The sequence below is a fragment of the Accipiter gentilis genome, chromosome 30, assembly GCF_929443795.1.
Source record: "Accipiter gentilis chromosome 30, bAccGen1.1, whole genome shotgun sequence".
Taxonomy (NCBI): Eukaryota; Metazoa; Chordata; class Aves; order Accipitriformes; family Accipitridae; genus Astur; species Astur gentilis.
In genome coordinates this window covers 8,410,362-8,433,039 of record NC_064909.1, presented here as the reverse complement: position 1 = coordinate 8,433,039, position 22,678 = coordinate 8,410,362, and the positions used below count along the sequence as shown (strand labels likewise).

Sequence of the window (22,678 nt, the reverse complement as noted above, 5' to 3'; positions counted from 1 at the left end):
GTGGGGTATTAAGCTGGTTTGGTTCAGAGGCGCCTGTGCTCACAGATCAGAGCATTTTTTCATGTTTCTAAACTACGTGTTTCTTGACATGAGATGCATTCAGAGTGTAGGACAAAAAAGTTTTGAAAGAACATCATCTGTTGAATGATCAAAAAATACATGTCATTGAAAAAGAAATCCACCTTTAAAAAATGCTCTAGTGTAGCACATAGGGCAAAGTAGTCTTCACTGAAGAGCCTTCAATACCTTTAAAAGTGCTTGAAAAAATACAAGGGCAAGTGACTTTTTGGTGGGTGGGTAGATAACTCATTTTCTTGCTGTTACTCTCTTGGTAATTTTCTTGAGGGAGGGACTAACGTCTTTTAAAGTTTTTATCCTTTATGTCTTGGGAAGCAGTGCTTTTTCCAAATTTGGCAGCTCCACTTTAATATGCTTTTAAAGTTTTGTTTTGGTACTGTTTTTTAGGGAGAGTGTTGAAAATGGTTTCCTATTTTTTGATCAGAACTTTTTTTTTTTTGTACATTTCTGTGTAATTTGATTTCGAGAGGGTTGAGTTTAATGCCAACATCTGTGTTCAGGAACAGCAAGTATGCTGCCAGACCAGCTCATGCTGTGCCCACTAAGTGTGGAATGCTTGTTTAGTTCTTCATTTTACGCTTTTTGACAGATCAGAGGAGGGCTTCCCATGCCTCTTGCTTGTTCCTGAAGGAATTGGGAGATTTTTTTTTAAATTTGGGGTTCATTTTAAGACTGTTGAAATTCTTTGCCTGTTGGTGTTGAAGGCTTTTAAATGACGTTTCTTGTGAAATACACATTTTTATTGCTTGGAATATACTAAAAAAATTGCCTGAATATAAACTGTCTTTTCTAAAGGCTTTCATGGGGACAACCTTGTTAACATTTTAGCTTTTTAAACAATACACCTGCTAAAACTGTTTGAAAATCTGTTGAGTGTGGAGTACAGTATTCACATATTTCAGAGATCTTATTACTATATGAAATCCACTCTTTCTTGAAATGATTATTGTTTATTTTTGTCAACAGTAGTCTTGGGATCAAGATAGTGATTTTTTTTTTTTTTTTTTTTAGCGGTAGTGTATTTTTATACAATAAAATTTCTTTATTATGCACTAATGTCTGGCAGGTTCTGTGTGGATTTTTTTCACTAATTTGTGAAAATAATGAAGAAATTACAAAATTGGATAAAATGACCAGTTTATATACTTTCAGGGCATAATGCCAAATGACTACATATACTTATTACTCTGACCTGCTTGCATTAAAGTAAAGTGTATTCTCATCTTGAGTTGAGATCTTTGGCAGATAGTATTTAAATATACTAGGTCTCTTCTTTTTAGATGTATTTCTTTGGCCGCATCTGACCTTTGAAGTTTTTTCTTGTTGTTGCAAGTAGTACTTTGTATTTTGCATAGCTTGTATACATTGATGGAGGAGTGCAGAAGCTCACCATGTCAATACACAAGCCCAGTTATGCTTTCATTGGTCCACCTTGGCTTATTCACTAGTATGTTACTCATGTATTTTAAGTGTGTTCTTATTTTTTTCGTACTTTGAGAACTTACCTTGTATATTACGCCTGTATTCTTGAGTTGATAATACTTTCAGTGTATGTGTGGCCTCAGGTAAGGTCAGTGCTACATAGTTGTGCCCTTGACTGAGATGGCTCTATCACAGTTAAATACTTAACGTTCCCTTAGTTCCTGTCCCGTCCGTCCCGTCGTCTGTCGTGTCCGTCCCGTGTTCCCCCCCCCCCCCCCCGTCCTTTTTCAGGAGAGTTTATATATTTAGTTTAGTTGTACTGAGAGAAAAAAACCCAAATCCTGTTAGTATAAGCTGCATTTCCAATTTCCTCCAAGGTCCCTTTCTGTATCCATAAAGTTTTGCAACAGAGGTAAGTCTATAGTCGAAGAGCTTTGCAGGCATGGATGCGTTGGTGTGCTACTTGGGTGTTCATTGTACTCTAGCTGTATTTTCAGAGTTTTGCTGGTATACTTCCACTTCGGTTCCAGACAAGTTGTATCTGCATAACTGCAGTTGGGTTTTATAATGTGGCTCTAATAGTCAATGATTGTGCCTTTTCTTGCTGCATTAGGCTTGTGGTTAAATCTAATGGCTGGTGCTTTTTAGTGTAGATGCGGCAGTGAGAGTGCGAAAGTGTGTCATCCCTGTCTAAGTAACAGATACAGTCCAGACATAAGAGGCTCTTTGATAATGTAGTTCATTCTGTTCAGAGAGTTGGCATAATTTCTTCTAGTAGTTCTGCTGGAATAAGCTGCATCTGTGCTTGAAAGGTTTTTTTATGGTGACATACCCGGTCCAGCATAGACATGGGGATTGTCTACAAAAACAAGCATGTTTTGCTTTCTTGCAGTAGAGGAAAAGCATCAAGTAATAAACTGTTCTAATATTCATTGTGACCTGCAGCTGTTCTAGTTTGAAAGTTGGAATAAGCAGTATTGGTAAAGTCCTTGTTGCACGAATATAAATGCATGAACACTGACCTGAACTGACGTTTTTTCAAGATCATCATGTAGTTAAATGAATACGTGTATCTTTATTTTCAAATGTTCATTTGCCCCTGAACTACCATGTCTGTATTATTTTTGCTTTATTTGAGAATTGCTGCAGTTTTAAACAAAATAAAAACTTGATCAACTAGTGCAAATAGACTATCAAGTTTTTTTTATTACTTTTCTTGCACTCGTTTTAAAATGTTCCAGAGCTATTTCTGATGTTACTTTGAGTAACAGAATGCTTACCAAAAGGAAAAGAAAGTGGGCACATTGCTGTCAAAACTTAATACAATAGCCTTTCTTTCACTGAAGGTATTAAGAAAGGGTGGTGAAGTGAAGAGAGAGGAGTCCAGGGAGAAAGTTTTAACTTCATTGCAAGAGACTGATCATTTTTGTAAGGGCTGATCTTATGCCATCTTATGTCTCAGGTGGAACTTGCAGTAGTAGTTTTACTGTGAACTTGATCTGAGTGTGGAATTTCAAGATCTGGTGTTGAAGCTTGAATTTATTGAGATATGTCAACTACAGAAAATATCTTGGCCCTACTGAAATAGATGGCAAAATCTCCATTGGCTTCAGCAAGGCATTGACTTCAACAGGAACAAGTTTGGCAGTGTGGAGGATTTTCTGTCTGGTTTTGGGGGGTGTTGATATGGACTGCACTATTGAATTAGTTGCACGTCTGTCAATTCATCATATTCAAATTTCAGTTGATTTCCCATACATAAAACCATGTTAGCTTGTGTGAACCATGCCTGTGGCAAGGTAACCAGTTTTGGTTTTTTTTCCTCCTAAACTAGTATGGACTAGAATGACAATGAAAAGATATTAATTGCACATTGGTTTATAAATTAATTGAGAAATGATCAGTTCATAAAGAAGTTACATTCTGGGACTGCGTAAGTGTTTTTTCAGAATCTTTGAAAATTATATGCACAGAATGAGAAGTATGATACACAGGTATTCTCTAGTAGGAACAAGGTAAAAACATCTGACTCGACGTTTCTTGAGTATTGCATCGGACAAATAATGTATGCTAATAGCCTGCGTTATTGCATACAGTAGTTTCTAGAAATAGTTAAGAGCATCTAACTTCCTTTGAGCAGTTAATAAGGAACTGTTGAGGTTACGCCTCCTTCTTTTCCTCTTTTGGTATGAAACTAGGACCTTTCAAAATATTTTATGAATATTGAAATTCCTGAAGAATTGTGTATGCTGTGGAGCAGCTTAGAAGACTGAGCCCAAAATAGGCCGTAGCATAGTGATGAGGATAGTCACTGCTGGGGAAATGGGCTGAGCCTAGTGTTCAACCTGGTGAATCCTGTGGGGTAGGTAAGCATCCTGACCTCCCGGCTGCAAGTTACTCTGGATTTTCTCTATGTGGTTTAAAACATCTGTTTTCAGATGAAAGTCTTGTCAAGATTTTGGTGTTTCCAAGAGCAGCTCTGGGTGCAGTAGGAAAAAATTGAATAAATTAAGAGATTTGATGCTGAACATGTGTGTCTGAGGGAAACCAGATTTTAGACAGCTGCACTGGGGGTTCACACATATACTCGGTTGCTTGACTGTAGCTGGATTAACCTTTAGTATCATACATACTGTTAACAACTGAACTGCAGATTTCCATTTTTTTCTTAATATATTAAAGTATCACTAGGTTTTGGAAGCTTGGTAAGTTACCACATTTGCCAAACTCAAATCAAGAATTTTTTTTTTAATGGTATACTAAATGGAAATAAAATTTAAGAGTTGGGTAAACAACCTGTTGTGGGTTGTCTGTGCTTTAGTGTGTGGTTTTTATTTGCCTTTCTGTATGTGGGGCTGGTACCTCATAACCATGTAAAGACCCTGCCTGTCCTCTTAGGTGTTCATGTCCCACCAGATCTTAGAAACCATGAAGATGCATAATGTCGCACCTAGCAATTCATGAGATGTCACGCTTTTGTGTTTCTTTTCTTGTTGCTATTTATCTGACTCCTGAATAGTATCCATATTTTGGAGTATTTTTTTGTAGAGAGGTTTTGCATCATTCTTCTGAATATTTAAAGTTACAAATTTCTTGTACTCTGTTGCGTATGGATGTCTTTGAAATACTGATGATTAAATTCAGTTCCACAGCTAATTTCAAACATTGTAAGTTCATCTTAAAAGTACTACTCAGATTTAAAATCTTGGAATTAAAACATGTTTTCATAAATATAGAAAGTTCACACTTGTGTATTGTACTGTGTTACTAGGTTAGAATCCCAAATTTCTTAGGTAGCTCTTTTTTAGAGCACAATTCCTGGTAGATTTTGCAACTGTATAGTAGTTGCTTTTTGTTGATTACTCTGGAAGACAAAATATCTGTAAGGAATAATTACATATTGTAGAGTATAAGCACAGCATCGTTTACAAGTGAGTAGTTAAATCCTTGTGTTTTACAAAGTACATTTTAAAAATTAATTTTGCTTCCTTTCTCCTGTTGTCCTGAAATGACAACTTTTTGATAATTATGCCTTCTGTATTTTTGCCTCAGTAAAATTGAGAGTGAGATTTTAATTTGCCATCAAGTTTCTCAATATTTACCTCTTTTCTATTGAATACTGTGTCATTATTCTGCTGCGCATCATTTTTTACAGTAATGAGGGGGGAAGTGCAAATACCTCTTAACATTTGTGTTTTGTATTCCATCTGTGCAAAAAATCAGTTTCTTGAAAATAAAGGGCTTGATGTGGTGAGCAGCTCTTAAGTTGATTATAAAACACATGCTTGGTTAGTTACAAGAATCTGAAATTGTCCAGTTTGCAAGATACTAGATTGTTCAAAAGTAGCATGGACTCGAAATTTAAGAATAGAATATATATTAATAAGTGCTTGGGTTTATACTCCTTTCTTATACTCATGTGTTGCAGAGAATGCAAAGGAGGTCTGTCCGGTTGTTCTTGTATAAGTTTCCTTCAATGAATCCACGGCTGCCTGTTTATTAGGAACCAGAGGTAACTGACGGTGTCAGTAAGGTAGTAGTTACAGCACCTTAGCAACCTGAAGCTCATACTGCTTAAATGATATGCATTACCTAATATGTGCTAAAATGGCATCTTTTTTTTTCCCTCCAGTTCAGAAGCACTGTGCGAAATACTAGCACTGTGAAAATTAATGGAAGTCGTGGTGGAAATTTGTGTGAGGGAAGGACTTCCAACTCTGGGCGTTTCGCCTCTGCAGTCAGTGTGGAATCACTTAACGCTACTGTGATCCTTTGATGTAATTTAACAAGGAATGGATGCTTGTATTGGGCTAATAAAGTTATCTTACATCTGTATTCAAAAAGGATATGAGGGATAAAAATGTCATAAATTTGATGTAGCACACTCAGTTCGCTACAATACCATTTACTACAGTGGCTATTACAGTAACTTTGATTTCTTCTATTTTTGTTGTTACAATTATTGTTATAGTGACAATGTATTTCTTCAGATATTCCATAGTGAAGTTACTATTAATGTTGGGATTGTAGATTAAAATTCTGGAGAATGTTGTAGAGCAACAGAACAGTACAGAAGATTTGATTGCTCAGAGCTGTTACAAAGCATGACAGGTGTCGTTAGAGTTCCTGCTGACTGGATGTGTACCAAGTCTTACTGAACTTGTGAGGATTAGTGTGCATATCTTGTAACTCAAACAGTAGGTGCTTCAGGTCCTACGTATGTTACTGTATGCAAGTTTGATTATCTCCTGCTATGAAGCTCTAACTAGACCAGCCATTTCCTTGCTTTAAAGCATTGATTTCCAAAGGTCAGTGTTCACTCTCAGAATTTGTGAGTCTGTAGATTTTTACAACAGTTTTGCAGATAAATTTGTTTACTTCTGGCTTACCAAGTTTTGATGTTGATCGTGTTGCACTTTGGGGAATTACTGCTCTAAATGTTGCTTTTCTAAACTAGACATTATCTTAGGCTTTTTACAGAACGTGAAAATAATATTTTACTTCTTTGTATCTGAAGCTATGCATTAAGGTTGTATGAAATTATAAATGACTTTGAGAAAGGAAAGCAATTCTTTTGTGACAAGTGTCCTAGTTTTGGCTGGGATAGAGTTGATTTTCCTCCTAGTAGCTGGTACAGTGCTGTGTTTTGGATGGATGTAGGATGAGAATAATGTTGGTAACACACTGATGAATGTTTTAGTTGTTGCTGAGCAGTGCTTACACTAAGTCAGGGACTTTTCAGCTTCTCATACTGTCCTGCCAGCGAAGAGGCTGGAGGGGCACAAGAAGTTGGGAGGGGACACAGCCAGGACAGCTGACCCAACCTGGCCAAAGGGCTATTCCATACCATGTGCTGTCATGCTGAACAATAAAACTGGGGGGAGTTGGCCAAGGGATGGTGGCCCACTGCTCTGGAACTGGCTGAGCATTGGTCAGCAGGTGGTGAGCAATTGCATTGTGCATCACTTGTTTTGTATATTCTTTTATCATTATTTTCCCTTCCTTTTATGTCCTATTAAACTGTCTTTATCTCAGCCCACAATTTTTACCTTCTTTACTATTCTCTCCCCCATCCTACTGGGGAGAGAGGGAGCAAATGGCTCTGTGGTGTTTAGCTGCCTGCTGGGTTAAACCACAACCCAGGCTTGAATATAATTTAAGTGAATTTAAAATCCAGTATTTACAGTGGTTTTGAATACTCCCATTTTTTTAAGTTACAAAACCCATGTGCAGTATATGAAGCATGTATGAATGGTTGGGCTGTTTCTGGACAAATCGAGTTTTAATGACTCTGCAGCTTGTAGACCCTGCATGTGTTGCGTGATACTGTGGATTGTCTAGCATGGTGATTAAAAATTTAGGGTGGTAAGGACCACTGGAGGTTATCTGGCCCTGCCCCCTGCTGTAGGCAGAACTAGCTTCAAAGTTAGGACAGGTCAGTCAGGGCCATTTGAGTTTTGAAAATTTCAAAAGAGGGTGATTCCACCCTCTTGCTTGAGCATTCTTATTTGTGAACTGCTTTTTTCCTTATATCTGGTTGGGACTTTGTGTTCCATGTTTTGGCTGTTGCCTCATGTCTTGCTGCTTATTGATAAGAAGAGGCTGGCTGTGCTTTTCTTGGTACTCCTTTTAGCTAGTGGCAGGCTGCAGGTAGTGCCTTGGTTAGCATTCTGTTGTCCAGGCTGAAGAAATGTAGTTCCCTCAGACTTTCTTAGTGTCATGTGTGTGCAGGCTTTTATTGGCATGCTGCTGGACTTTGAAGTTTTTCTATATTTCTTTTAAAGGGGGCAGGGGAGGGGTGTGCATGGCAAAACCAGACATAGTTTCAGATGGGAGTTCACAAATGCTGAGTAGAGGAGAATAATCACTTCCATCAACCTGCCTGCACTGCAGCTAATGTGAAAGTGGTGGCTGGATTAACTGTACCGTGTGTGGCTACAGTCTGACAATTGCTTTAAGCTGGCTGAAGCACCGCTGCCTTCTGCTGTACTCACCTACTCAGCTCCCTCGTATTCCCTCTCTTGTGCTGGCGCTAGCACTCTTGTAGCCCTGTGGCAGGCCAAAACCAAATCAAGAAGCTAATCCCAAGTTGAAACAGATCAAGGTATTTTGTCAGATGAATTTTCTGTTCCAGGCGACTGTTCAAAGCCTTGAGCTGACTCGGGAAAGTGGATGAGAGGGGCGCAGGACTGCTGTCTTCCTCTTTTGTTGGTCTTTGCTCTTTAGTAGGTGAGAATGTCGAAAGGGAGGCAGATGCTTTAAGGCCAAGTAGTAACAGTCCCGCAGAGGACTGGCCTGCATAACTGGGATTTCCTCGTCAGTTTTATTACTTTCAACTTTTCTTATATTCTGTTTGGGAGCATGCAATAAAGGGCACTCTGGTTATTTCCCAAAAGGGATAGGCAGTGCTGCTTCCACAAGTACATGTGACCCAAGTTGAAGTATATGCTAGGCTCACCAGTGCAGTAGCAGCAGTGTGAAATAAAACAGTAGAGGCTTTGCTAATAGTAAGTTACAGGGAATATCTGTGCTGGGTTGTGACTAATTAGTAAGGACTGCCCTTGTAAATTAGTTGGATGCACCAGGAGGGCTGAGTTTGGCCTACTTATGATAAACAGGTTTTTTTGTGGTTTTAATTTTTTTTTTTAAAAGGCACTGTAGAACAGTATTGATGATAACTAGATATTTATTAGGCTGCATTGTAACAGCTCTCCAGCAGCTTGTGTGAATCTTTCTAATGTGTATTTTCCCCCAGTTGTCTCTAGCATGGGCTCTTGTCAGGGCCCTGGGTGCACTGGTGCACCGCAGTTGCCCAGATGAGCCTCACCTGGGGACTCCATCCACACCCCTTGCCCATGGGCTGAAGCCTCTGTCAACTGATCCAAACAGAGAAGTGAGTCAATCTTTAAGAGTCTAGCCCAGTGGTCTCCAGATGTTTTTGATCACACCCCCCTATTGGTAAAAGTTTTTTGAGCATGCACCCCTAATATATGTGTACGTGTACTGAAGTTCTAGTATTTTCTTCCTGCACCCCAGTGGATTGTCTTGCATGCACCCCACTTCAGAGACCACTGGTCTAGGCTATGTAACTCTAATCCTCTAATTCCACTCATTGTGTTGAGTTTTATTTTCAAACTGTCTTGACTTAATACAGTTTTTGCCCATTTCATACATCAGTCATCGGTTGGACCACTGTATGTTAACAAGTGGTGAGGACAGAATTTGTATAACTTGTGTATAGAAAATCTGAAAAGATAGTTGGCAAGAAAAGCAGCAAACTCTTCTACTATTTGTGCTGTAAAAAGCGTGTTAGGAAAATTTCACAGGATAGGCTTGCTTATATTTTACACACTTAAATGATCATCTCTGTCAAGGTCATGTGTTGCTAAAGTTGCCCTCTTTTCTAAGTAGACTGAATGGGTAGTTGCTTTTGGGTGTGCAAGGACTTGTCTGATTGTGCATCTCCTATGTTGCTGTCCTGAAGTTAACAGGACACAAATCCTCATTGCAAATCTGTGTCAGTTAAAAAGATTTAAACCTGCAGTTATGTGGTTATGTAGATCTTGGGTATGTATGGCGAAATAGGAACAGAATTTAGTCTAAATAGGTAGGTTTGTGGCTTGGTTATGATCTTGATTGTTCTTTCACAGACCTCATAGAATCATAGAATAGTTTGGATTGGAAGGGGCCTTAAAGATCATCTGGTTCCAAATCCCCTGCCATGGGCAGGGAGACATTCCATTAGACCAGGTTGCTCAAAGCCCCATCTGACCTAGCCTTGAACAATTCCAGGGATGGGGCATCCACAACCTCTCTGGGCAACCTGTCCCAGTGCCTCACCATCCTCACAGAGAAGAACTTTTCTTCCTTACATCTAATCTAAATCTACCCTTTTTCAGTTTAAAGCCATTAATCCTTCTCCTATCACTACATGCCCTTGTAAAAAGTCCCTCCAGCTTTCTTGTAGGCCCCCTTTAGGTACTGGAAGGCTGCTGTAAGGTCTCACTGGAGTCTTCTCTCCTCCAGGCTGAACAACCCCAACTCTTTCAGCCTGTCTTCATAAGAGAGGTGCTCCAGCCCTCTGATCATCTTTGTGGCCCTCCTCTGGACTCGATCCAACAGGTCCATGTTCTTCTTATGTTGGTGGCCCCAGAGCTGAACGCAGTACTCCAGGTGGGGTCTCACGAGGGTGGAGTAGAGGGAGAGAATCACCTCCCTCGACCTGCTGGTCACGCTTCTTTTGGTGCAGCCCAGGATACAGTTGGCTTTCTGGGCTGCAAGCATGCATTGCTGGGTCATGTTGAGCTTCTTGTCAACCAACACCCCCAAGTCCTTCTCTGCAGGGCTGCTCTCAATCCACTCATTGCCTAGCCTGTATTTGTGCTTGGGATTGCCCCAACCCATGTGCAGGACTTGGCCTTGTTGAACTTCATGATGTTTGCACGGGCCCACCTCTCAAGCCTGTCATGGTCCCTCTGGACAACATCCCTTCCCTCCAGCATGTTGACTGCACCACACAGCTTGGTGTTGTTGGCAAACTTGCTGAGGGTGCAGTCGATCCCACTGTCCATGTCACTGACAAAGATGTTGAACAGTGCCGATACCGACCCCTGATGAATGCCACTCATCACTGCTCTCCACTTGGACATCGAGCTGTTGACGGCAACTCTTTGAGTGTGACCATCCAGCTAATTCCTTACCCACGGAGTGGTCCATCCATCAAATCCATGTCTCTCCAATTTAGAGGCAAGGATGTCGTGTGGGACAGTGTCAAATGCTTTGGACAAGTCCAGGGAGATGGCATCAGTTGCTCTTCCCTTATCCACCAATGCTTTAAGCCCGTTGTAGAAGGCCACCAAATTTGTCAAGCCTGATTTGCCCTTAGTGAAGCCGTGTTGGCTGTCACCAGTCAGCTCCTTGTTTTCCACATGCCTTAGCATAGTTTCCAGGAGGATCTGCTCCATGATCTTGCCGGGCACAGAGGTGAGACTGACTGGCCTGTAGTTACCTGGGTCTTCCTGTTTTTCCCTTTTTAAAAATGGGGCCTATGTTTCCCCTTTTCCAGTGAGTGGGAACTTCTCTGACTGCTGTGACTTCTCAAATATGATGGATAATCGCTTAGCCACTTCATCCACCAGTTCCCTTGGGACCCGCGGATGCATCTCATCAGGTCCCATAGACTTGTGCACCTTCAGGTTCCTTAGATGGTCTTGAACCTGATCTTCTCCTGTGGTGGGTGGTTCTTCATTCTCCCAGTCCCTGCCTTTGCCTTCTGTGACTTGGGTGGTGTGGCTGGAGCACTTGCCAGTGAAGACAGGCAAAAATATTGAGCACACATACCCACCCCTGTGTGTGCTGTTTAAATTGTGTGTTGGTCCTGTGGTATGTCACAAAGGCTCTACCATGTGGCATCATGTTTGTGTAGTATTATCTAGCCATCATTTGTGGGGATATTGAGATGGTAGCGATCTGGCTGTGTTTTATATTTGCAGTATTCGAGGTGCAGGAGAATGTAGCCCCTTAGGCTGTGAATGCTGATCAGAACAACTTTTCAGTGTAGCAAGAGCTGTGTGTCATAGGTGGGTTCGTGGCTCTGTGATGGTACATTGATCAGCTGTATAAAAACTTGGTAATGGTTTTATACAGTTTAGCTCTTTGGTAAACCGGCATTTAAAAAAAAAAAGGTGACATAATATTTCATGTGTATTCAGCTAGTGATGACAAGAATGTTGTTAAAGCTTGTTATTAGGAAGATGCACTTCTGGAGGAGACTGGTTGTGATTCTTGGCGTTTAACAAAAATGTAGCTTTTTCTTGGAGTTTTAGTGTTTGTTGTAAACTGGTAGGAGTTTACAGTATTTTGGGTAGACTTTTCTAGTATCATGTTTGTGAAATGAGGAAAAACGTAATTATTTTTTCTAATAAAGCCAACTGCATGTTCAGCTAAAGGGCTGTATAAGGGAGAGCCTGAAGAATGATTTGTGTGGATCTGATCAGGGAGAGTAAGTTTCTATTTGGCAAGAAGTAAGACAGTGCAAAATGAATTAAAGCCAAAACTATATTAACAAATTTGAGTGATAAATAAGATAGCAGACTTTTTAAGGGAAGTTGAGAAAAAAACCAAGCATGGAATGCACAGTGATCATTTTGATGTTATTAGAAGACACTGTGAAGATTAGATTAGATAACTAAATGGAAGCCAGAGTACCAAGAGGTTTAGGGAATGCTAGCATCAGTTGATATTTGAACTGGTGGATTAGATGGGATCTTTACAGAGAGAATAGGGGAAGATTAAATAGTCCTGAGAGTTACTGACAGGAAAAAGGGAGAAGGTGCGGTCTCAGATGACATTCTGAGACTTAGGGTGAACAGGAGAAGCAGGATATGCAAACAGAAGCTTTGAAGGAACAGTGGACGGAGGAAAGAGTGATAGGACATGTTTGGTACAGGCAGCACCCGACTGAGTAGGCACTGCATAAGAGAGTTGGTGGTGATGATATTGTGAGGCTAAAAATGCTCTGCACCCAATGAATGGATGCTTACATTCAGTTTGGCTTAATGCAAATGAATTCCCTACCTGTTGTTAAAAGGATTGTCAGAACTCTACTGTTAATCACAAGTTTGTTCAAGTACACTTCTGAGTATTGTTGAGGAGAAACTGGAAGTGGCCATATTGGCACTAGCAATACCTAAGAAAGGTCTGCTAGAAAATAAGTGTTCTTTTTAATGCTTCGTAATGTCTTGGCTGTAGTTTTGGTTCTAGCCTATAACAGCACTGTCATGATACTGACCTAAATTTGTTTACCTTTTTGGCTAGCCAGTATTATAGCCACTAATTTCTAATGGTCTTTTTAGGTTCTGTGGTGTTTGGTTATTCCCTCACTGGGATTAGCTGGGAGCAAATTCCTATAGAAGCATTTTAATTGGAGTCTTGATACTGCATTCACTGTTGATTTTTTCACTACTTTTTTTAAGTCATAGAAGTTCTGTTCAGTTAATTTGGTTAATAATTTGTCTTTCTCCAATTTAAAATTCTAAAAAAACCCCTAAACAGTAAAGTGAAACCCCTAAACAGTAAAGTGTTGCATGGGATTTTGTATACCATTACATGTGACTGAATTTGATTTTGAGATAGATCAGTGGACCTCTGTAGAAGATGCAGGTTTATTTAAGAACTTTGCCAATAGTAGTAGACATCTGTCAAATTCATAAATTGTTTAATAAAAAATATTGAGATATTCTAAATTGGTTTTATTGGTGAAAGCAATCTTTTGTCTGATACATACCAGATATCCATCTTCTCCCTTTTTGTTCTAGTTGTCATGGATGATGATGATGATGAATCCTGTCTCCTTGATCTTATTGGGTAAGTTTTCCTTAAGCAATTTTTTTCAGAAAAGTTTGGAAAAAATAATTTTGCAAAATCATCTTCTGGAAGGTGATTCTATCTCAATATTGTTTCAAGACTAGGTGACTTGCAAATGAAATGAGTAGCTATGCTTCACTTCCTCCATGTGGAGATGTGCATTATCACAAAGCCTTCAATTCCAGTGTATACTAGCTGACAGTCCAATGCTGGCATTCGCCTCGAGAGGCTAAAGAATGAGTGTGCATGGAGGTTGGATTGTCTTCTCAGCTAATGGTAATATCAGGTCACTGCTGAAGCACATTACTAGGAATGTTGTTACAAACTTCATTGCAAAGAACTATTTTTTTGGATTAAAAAAAATAAAGATCTCAGTTTTTTGAGTAGTGGAACTAGATACTTTGTTCACATTATGCTTGTATTTTAAAGGTAAAAGTAAAATTATTTTCTTAATTATAAATATTTAATTTTTACTAATAACATGCAGTTGCATAAAAGTGTTAGAAAAATAGAACTATTACCCAGTACTGTTAAGTATTCACAACAAACAAGAATTTATTAGCATCTTGCTCAAAGATACTTGATTTTAATAAAATTGGGGATTTTAAATGGTCCTGTTTTTTTTTTTTTTTGTTTTGTTCTGTTTTTTTTTTTCTTCCCCCTCATTATTTCCATAACAGATTTATTTGAAGGTTTATAATTCCATATGGGAATCTCAAAAAATAATTAGTATAGCTGAAGCCTGAGAAAGTTTTTTTTGTGGCTTGTGTATATGACAAGTTACTTTCCTTTGGCTAACATTTATGTCAGTATTCAAGAACAGATAATAGGCTATAATGCATTTAAAACATAAGAAAATTGAACATTTCATATATGATAACTTTCTAGTATGACATCAGCCTAGTAGCAGCTACTAAACGGTCACCTCCACTTGATAAAAGAATTTTTTACTGTCTTAAATGTAGTAAATAAATAGGCTTTTCTCACTCAGTCAAATCTTCCAGTGAAACCACTGAGAGCTTTAACTTCAGAAAAAACCAAAATATCACCACAGTGGCTGCTGTGATTTTGGGGTTACTCTGTGGATGCTATAGCAAAAGCATTGCCAGTACTGGGTCACAGTTACATTCTGTGAAGTATACTGTGCAAGATTGCAGATTGTAGCCATATGAAAACACATCCTGCTTGGAACATAAAGATGATAATTGACTGCATGGGAAAATTAAGTGGTCTGTCATGAGCATGAATCATGGAGGATACTGGTAGAAGTTCACAGGTGGTCCAGAAAATGAAGTGCTCTCTATACAAATGAGTGTTTGTGTGAAAAATTACAGTGTTCTTCCTGCTGCTGGCAGCAATGACTGTCTTAAGCATCTAGAGGAATGGAAAACAACATTTTTTTTTTTTCCACCTGATCTTTGATTTTTGGTAAGTGCCTTCTAAAATTTCCTTCCTTACTAAAGACAGTATTTAAGGTGATGAAGTGTTGTCATTTTAAATTGCATTTTGTATGATTTAAAGCCAGTGAGTGTAATTAGTATTAAACAGCCTGGTTATTTTTTTGTTAAAACTCATAAGCACAATAGAGCCCTGTATAAGATCATGAGTTCTATTCTCTTTGATTCTTGAAATGTAGTGTAATCTACTATGAAAATGACACTTTTGTTGGAAAATATATGTAACCACTTCTATGTTGTAAGTAGTATTGTACCATAAAGTCCCTGCCACGTGCTGTCTGTTTAACACACCTTTTGTAAACACATGAATGCAGTTTGTTTTTTAAATGAAAAAACGAGGAATAGAGGTGTATTTTAGAAGCGTACTTGTAAACCTGAAAGATCTTTAACTTGTTCCTTCTTTATTTTCTAGGATGATCAAGAGAGAAGGAGAGATGTTTTGAATTAATGGTTTTTTACATGAGAATCTCCTGCTTCTCAGAAATGTTTTATTATTACTTGTTAATCAATAAAAATGTTTTAAAATCAAAAACCTCCATGTCATTTTACTTTTCATGCTAATGGACATGTCGGGAAGTGCTGTATAATTGTTGTATTAAAATAATCCCAGCTAACACAACTTTTTAATGTTTTTTACTTGGTCTATATGTGCAGCTACATTAATGTATTTTTGATTTGTTTGAATTGCCAACACTTACTCTATCAGACCATGTTTTTAATCTGAGTCTTATTCAGTGGTAGTGCTAAGTTAATGAATACTCTGAAATTGTATTTAATAATATTTAATTAGTTATTTCTATGGTTGATTTCACTAGGAAAAGGTGCTGCTTTTTTCTTCACATGAAGGGACTGTTACTCTGGCAAGCATAAATTTTTGTTAACTTATATTAAGGGTGGCAGAAAATACGTTACAGATTCAGGTTTGTAAATGCCCTGTTGGCTTAGACTCTAGCTAAACAGGCATTATAGTTCATCTCTGTAGAAGAGGTGGTAACTGGTTTAGTTCTTGTGTTACTTGGTGGTGGTATTTTCCTTTGCTTTTGTACTATGTGCTGTCATAAAATACTGTGTGTTTTAAGAGAATATGAGTAAGACTCATTTCCTCATAAAGGGAAGTAAAGTAGAATGCAACTAAAATTTTCTGATGAACATAGTTTATTGCTTGAAATGCCTTGGTATAATGATAACAAATATGATCAACATCTGAAAATTGTGCTGATAGAGAAACACAGATCCTCAGATGGTATAAACTTTCAGCTTGGCATTGGAGTCACTGAAAGAAACGTGTTTTTACTATAAGCCTGATCTATAAGAATACAGTGTCTGGCTTAGTTAAATTAGACTCAGTGCAAATACCTTCCTAAAATTGGTAACGTTTTTTTTTTTTCTCCCCCTTAAGGGACCCACAGGCACTGAATTATTTTCTACATGGACCTAGTAGTAAATCTGTAAGTAGCATTCCTGTGTATTAGACATACATAAGCTTCATTAAGTGTATTATTTCTAAATATGATTTTTGTCTTTTACCAGAGCAATGAAGACTTGACTAATGCAGAATATTCTGTAGCCAACTCAAATTCAATTTTTGCCAACTCCAATGTAAGTGGTCAGGAGATAAATTATATTTGTATTGAGATTGCATGCTCTTGTTATGACTTTACTTGGCTTTTATAAAACTGAATGAAGTAGATGTGGGTTTTGACCTTTTTTCATATGTGAATTCTTAATGCTAACAGTGAACCACTGTTAGTATTTTAAATATTTCATTGGGTCTTCAGTGGGGAATTAATCAAAAGATACTGCACTGTTGGGCTGTGTTTTGTAAATATGTAAAATGGCTCGCTGAGCAGTGAAAATATTCTGTGGTGTAAGTCTCTCCAGTAAACTGCACTTGTAATTTTAGTGATTGTGGATGTAGTAGTGCTCAAATGTAGACCTTAAAAGTTGGTCTTTCATACATCTCCTGTGTATGTTAGGATGGTTTTGTTTCTTATTTCTAAGTAGAATCTAAGCTAGCACTTTTTTAAAATTAATGAATCGGGGTTGTTTGTTCTTTAGACTGAATAGCTAACTTGGGATGTTTCCTTCCTGTAACGTCAGTGTTAGGGAAGTCACTTAAAATTCATTAGGTGTTGCAAGTAGTCTTCAGTGTTCTTTTTTCACTAGCAGTGTATTGCAGCCCTGGACCAAGTTTTACCCAATGAGGTTGTGGAATCCCCATCCTTGGAGATAAAGCCAAGGCTGATCTGCTCTAGTGCTGGCAGTAGTCCTGCTTTGAGTAGAAGGATGGACTAGATGACTTCCAGAGATCCCTTTTGACCCACATTTCTTTGATTTCATTGGTGTGTTTTTTAAAAAAACATTCATCCCATGACTCAGTTATTTGAAAACATAGAGTAGGGTTTCCTTGGTAATTCCTCTTCCTCTTGTACTGATATCTTGACTCTGCCTCTTTGTCCCATGTTCCTAACAGATATGTGGATGCACTTGTAGGTGTGTAGGGACCTTAAATAACTGGGATAAATAAATCCTGAAAACTGTTTATCTATGTGTAGAGAACTAGTGATTTTTCTGTAGGCATGGTAGTGTGATGCGAAATGTTTGTCCTGTCCTTCCCCTTTAAGTGTAATTATTAAATATTGTAGAAGAAATATACGTTGAGTGACAGTTCTTTCTCCAGATAAGCTGGTTGAGATAGTTGTGGGGGAGTGGGGTACCAGTAGTAATAGGATGTGCCCAATTTTCAGCTAATGGGGAACAGTGGTTTCAACTTGGTGCCAGGCTAGCCATTATCAGACAGCAACTTCCTGTATGCAACATGGCAGAGGTGGGTTTTGAGGACTCATCCTAAGAAAAATGAGGTTATGGAGAAAAAATATGACGTGCATTTATCATAGCCTAGGCTTCCTAGTTGTTCTTTGTAGAGATTATTCTGATAAGCATGAGGAGGTGGGCAGGAGTTGGGGGTGTATTTCTGATGTATTTTCAGACAGTGAGTTTTTGGAGTAATTTTGAGAGTGATTGGGAAATTCTGGGCAGGGTGGGATTATTTTATAGGGAGTAGCAGTTGGAAGAAACAAAAATATTTGGTGAAAGCCAAAAGATCTTTTTGGTATATGAAACTGGGGGGTTAGGTAATCTAGAAGGCAGGTGGTAAGAGGAGCAGAGATTTCTAGTTTGTGTTCCTAGGATGGCTTACTGTATTTTCATTCTCCAGCACTTCTTCCACTTGTGCTCTGTTCTCATGCTTTTGTATCTTCATAATGAATACCAATGCCATCTTCTCTTCCCTCCCTCGTGTGAGAGCCCTGTGCTGATCTAAGTGAAGAATAACGTGGTTGCAAAGATGGATTCTTACAGTGCATTGTGAAGGAGCAAGGGGTATCTAAAATATAAATAGATGGTTTCACAGTCCTTGCTTATAAGATACCTGAAAAGTTAAACGCTTCTGAGTTTTTTGTCGTTAAAGTTTTTGCAGATGCTGAAAGTTCTGTCTTTGTATGTATTCAGCATTGCTACCATGAAGTAGGATTGACAGCCTTGATGCTCGTCTCATGCCTTTCAGTGGCAGAGTTTACTAATTCAGTGTCAAAGGTTCAGTGCCTCAGCTGGTAAGCGTGCTCAGCCAATACCTAACACAAACAAGATTAAGTTCCTGCTGACTGAAGGACGAGAAAGCAGTGTCCACTCTTCCCCCCCCGCCTCTTCCCCTGCCCTGCCCCGGCTCTGAGTTAAATTATTGTGTACCACCTGTGCTGATTCCAGGTTGGTGTCCTTGGGCAATCATCAGTCTCTGTTACAACCCTCATGAGAGGGTTCTTTAGCCATTGCCCCGTTACCTGGGTTGTACTTAGTGACTGCTTCCACCTTCCTGTTATAGTATAGTAGAACAGCTTAAGAGGGCAGTACAATATTCATGGAGCCAGTGAGAATAAGACTCTTGTTGGTAAGTAGATTCATGAAGTTGCAGAGGCACTAATTCCTTGTTGAAATTAGTATGGTGTTCTGCGTGGCTGTTCTGAGTCTGGGCAGCAGTGATTCAGGTATTAACTTGGAAGGTCCCTGGTTCCAGTTTATGCACATAAAATTGTTTTTGGATGTTAAACAGTCCTAGGAGCAGAGAATGAAACTTGGGATTCTTATTCCAGTGGGAGAGTTTCAAGCTATTAATATTGATTGCATGTAATATTATTTATTATTACTGTTGCTATTAGTAATAATAGTAATAGGTGTATTGTGAGTTCTAGCTGGAATAGCATTAACTGGAGCCCTCTTAAGTTACACAGTCATGAAAGATTTCAGACTGGTCATTGTCACTGGAGACAAGTTTCAGATGCAATAGGGAATTCTCCACGAGAACCTGGTGGTTGTGAGTCCTAATAATGGCCTAGTTAGTGACTCCTTTTTGCTCTGCCTGATGATAGCTAGGTACAGTTGAGAACCTGATTTGTAATTTTAGGTGTTCATGAGGTGCAGACATTGAGACATTTAAGTACTAGTTTAATTCCTTCTGTTAACATAAACGTTAAAAAGTTTACTGTAATTTTATAATTGTATTTTGAAAATATTTTATTGAATTTTAGGAACAATCTCTTAGTATTTTAAAACATGACCAAAGTTTCATAAAACAACACAGGCTGATTCAGAAACAGATCGGAGTAAAATTCTGAATAAATATGCTTTGGGAACTGAAGTTAGGGTGGGGACGTTATTGCATATGATAATTACGGTTTGCAGCATCTTCACGCTGTTTATATGAGGTGAAAACAAGTGTCTATGACTTTCAAGAAGTGAAGGCTCAGAGTATGAATGTGACTGATAATTTCACACCCACATTTTGCATTTACCCTGACCTAAAAAGAAACTGGATGTTGGTTTTGAATAGAAATATGATATTGCATTTTATAAAGGTGTACTCTGTCTAACTTAAAACTATTGCAAGTATTATTGTGCATTTAAATTTGCCATTCCACCTGTAGAAACCTGATACTTGTGTTGTCTAGAGTTTCTGGACATAAATTTATTTTAGGAAAATCTTATTGACAGTAGGCCAGAGCAAAGTGGGTTCTGATTTTCCTTACTACAGCATTTATGAATGTAAATTTGAAGGATTTTTTCAAAGTGCAGCTTAATATTTGCTGTAGTTTCAATACTTACAGTTCTCTGTAATCTTTTTGCTAGCATAAACCACAAAGTCCGTAGCGTTGTTTCTCTTACTGCTTTGTTTCTAAAATTTTTCTAAACAAAGAATTAATGTAATTCTTTAACTTTATGAAATGGTCACTAGTTTGCACTGTGTGACTATAGAAATACTGGTAGGATTTTAGAGATGGATCTCACTTGATAGAGGAAATCTGTGAAAGAGCAGGTTTCTCTTGCTTTTTCCCTGCTACTACTGTTGCTACTGAAACCTTGCCCCAAACTGAGTTACAGTGGAGGTCTTTTCACTCCTTTCTTTTATCATTTTGTCCATACAGTGCTCAGCTTGAGGAAGGGAAATTGGTACTTCAAGAGCATGTCACATCCTCTTGAAACAGTGCAGCTGCAGAGCTGAGTGCTGTGGAATTGGGAGATTTGAGAAGTGAGAGTAGTGTCTCCAGCAGTCTGTTATGAGGGCATGAGTGGGATGCAAGTGATGCACATGTTTATGCTGGCCCACTGTATGGGATGAACATCACCTTATATAGATACTATGCAAAGAATATAATTTTGTAAAGAAAATTTGCTTGCATGAAAAAAAGCTTAATGGGGAAACAAGGTAGAGCTTGGAATTTCTGAAAATTATTTATTTCTTGTTTTGCATTTCAGAACACTGATCCTAAGTCGTCTGTAAAAGGTGTAAGTGGTCAGCTTGGAGAGGGGCCTAGTGATGGACTGCAGCTGTCCAGTAGCCTTCAGTTTCTTGAAGATGAACTTGTATCTTCTCCTTTACCTGATCTTACTGAGGATCAGCCTTTTGATATTCTTCAGAAGTCCTTGCAGGAGGCTAACATTACTGAACAGACTTTGGCAGAAGAGGCATATTTGGATGCCAGTGTAGGTTCTAGCCAACAGTTTGCACAAGCTCAGCTTCATCCTTCTTCATCAGCATCCTTTACTCAGGCTTCTAATGTTTCTAATTACTCAGGTCAGACGTTGCAACCTATAGGAGTTACTCAAGTGGTACAGCAACCTGTTGGAGCATCTTTTGCAAGCAATACAGTTGGTGTGCAACATGGCTTTATGCAACACGTCGGAATTAGTGTTCCCAGCCAGCATTTGTCTAATAGCAGCCAGATTAGTGGTTCTGGGCAGATACAGCTAATTGGTTCATTTAGTAATCAGCCTTCCATGATGACCATTAATAACCTTGATGGATCTCAAATAATACTGAAAGGCAATGGTCAACAAACACCTGCAAACATGAGTAGTGGCCTCTTGGTTCATAGACAAACTCCAAATGGTAACTCACTGTTTGGTAACTCAAATTCAAGTCCAGTAGCACAACCTGTAACTGTTCCGTTTAACAGCACAAATTTTCAGACATCATTGCCTGTCCATAATATCATCATTCAGAGGGGTTTGGCACCAAACTCTAACAAAGTTCCCATTAATATCCAACCAAAGCCTATCCAGATGGGTCAGCAGACTGCTTACAATGTGAATAACTTGGGAATACAGCAACATCACGTACAGCAAGGGATTCCGTTTGCTTCTGCAAACTCACCTCAGAGTTCAGTAGTTGGTCCTCATATGTCTGTTAATATCGTTAATCAACAAAATACAAGAAAATCAGTTACACCTCAGACAGTTAGCAATGCTGGAGGTAGTATTGTTATCCATTCTCCTATGGGACAGCCTCATGCACCTCAAAATCAGTTTCTCATACCTACAAGTTTGTCTGTTAATTCTAATTCAGTTCATCATGTCCAGGCCATAAATGGACAGCTTCTTCAGACTCAGCCTTCCCAGCTTGTTCCTAGCCAAGTGTCTGCTGAGCATGTAATGCTCAATAGGAACTCTACAAACATGCTAAGACCCAACCAGTCATATTCAGGACAGATGCTGAATAATCAGAACACAGCTGTTCAGCTTGTTTCCGGCCAGACATTCACAGCTCCTGGAAACCAAGTTATAGTAAATCATGGAGCTTCACAGATTGTTGGTGGACAGGTGCCACTGCAGCAGGCATCACCAACGGTGTTGCATTTGTCACCCAGTCAAGCTAATGTTTCTCAAGGTAGATCAAGTTTTACTACGATGTCACCTGGGCAGTCTACAGTCTCAAATATGTCAGCTTCTAATCGGTTCGCTGTTGCAAGTTCTTCTGGTTCAGTACATCCTAGCTTGGGACCTTCAGTTCAGTCTGTTGCATCAGGAGGAAACTTCACTGGAGATCAGCTCACACAGAACAGAACTCAAGTTCCAGTCAGTGCATCGCATCGTCTTCCAGCATCCTCTTCCAAATCTGTCAGCACCTTTAGTCACACATCAATTGGAGTAACACAACAACAGTTTGCCTTTGGTCAGGTATGAAAGTTTTCTGAGAATGTAGCCAAATAATTGCTTATAAGCTGTGTTAAAATCTGGTTAACGAAGTATTATAGTTGGTGTTAATACAGAGAACATTAATTTTGCTAGTTTGTATTGTTACAATACTGCAGAACGGCTGAAAATTACTGTAACCCAGAGACATCATTTGACTGGGTATTTTCTAAAGCCTGTCACTGAGTGAATAAGTCTGTGACTTTCATTGAGTCAGAAGATTTTACTGGTGATTTATAGTAATATTTTCAGAACTGCTTAGCAGTGGTCTATTTCTGCCCTTATTTAAAGGAATGGACATGATACGATTATACAACTATGAGCTCCTCTGA

General features: G+C 38.8%; 1 protein-coding gene across 6 annotated transcripts in view; it reads left to right on the top strand.

Annotated features, from left to right (window-relative positions):
* Window positions 1–22,678, top strand: part of BICRAL (BICRA like chromatin remodeling complex associated protein) — a 55,316-nt gene that overhangs the window by 21,038 nt on the left and 11,600 nt on the right. For 4 of the 6 annotated variants that reach the window (XM_049833370.1, XM_049833369.1, XM_049833368.1 and 1 more), the window contains 4 exons: window positions 13,317–13,365; window positions 16,222–16,270; window positions 16,353–16,421; window positions 20,631–22,331. In XM_049833370.1, the coding sequence (XP_049689327.1) occupies window positions 13,322–13,365; window positions 16,222–16,270; window positions 16,353–16,421; window positions 20,631–22,331 (1,863 nt within the window). In that variant the 5' untranslated portion in view covers window positions 13,317–13,321. Of the gene's footprint in view, window positions 1–1,769; window positions 12,002–13,316; window positions 13,366–16,221; window positions 16,271–16,352; window positions 16,422–20,630; window positions 22,332–22,678 lie in introns of those variants that run through there. The other 2 variants (XM_049833367.1, XM_049833365.1) reach the window with 2 other exon arrangements.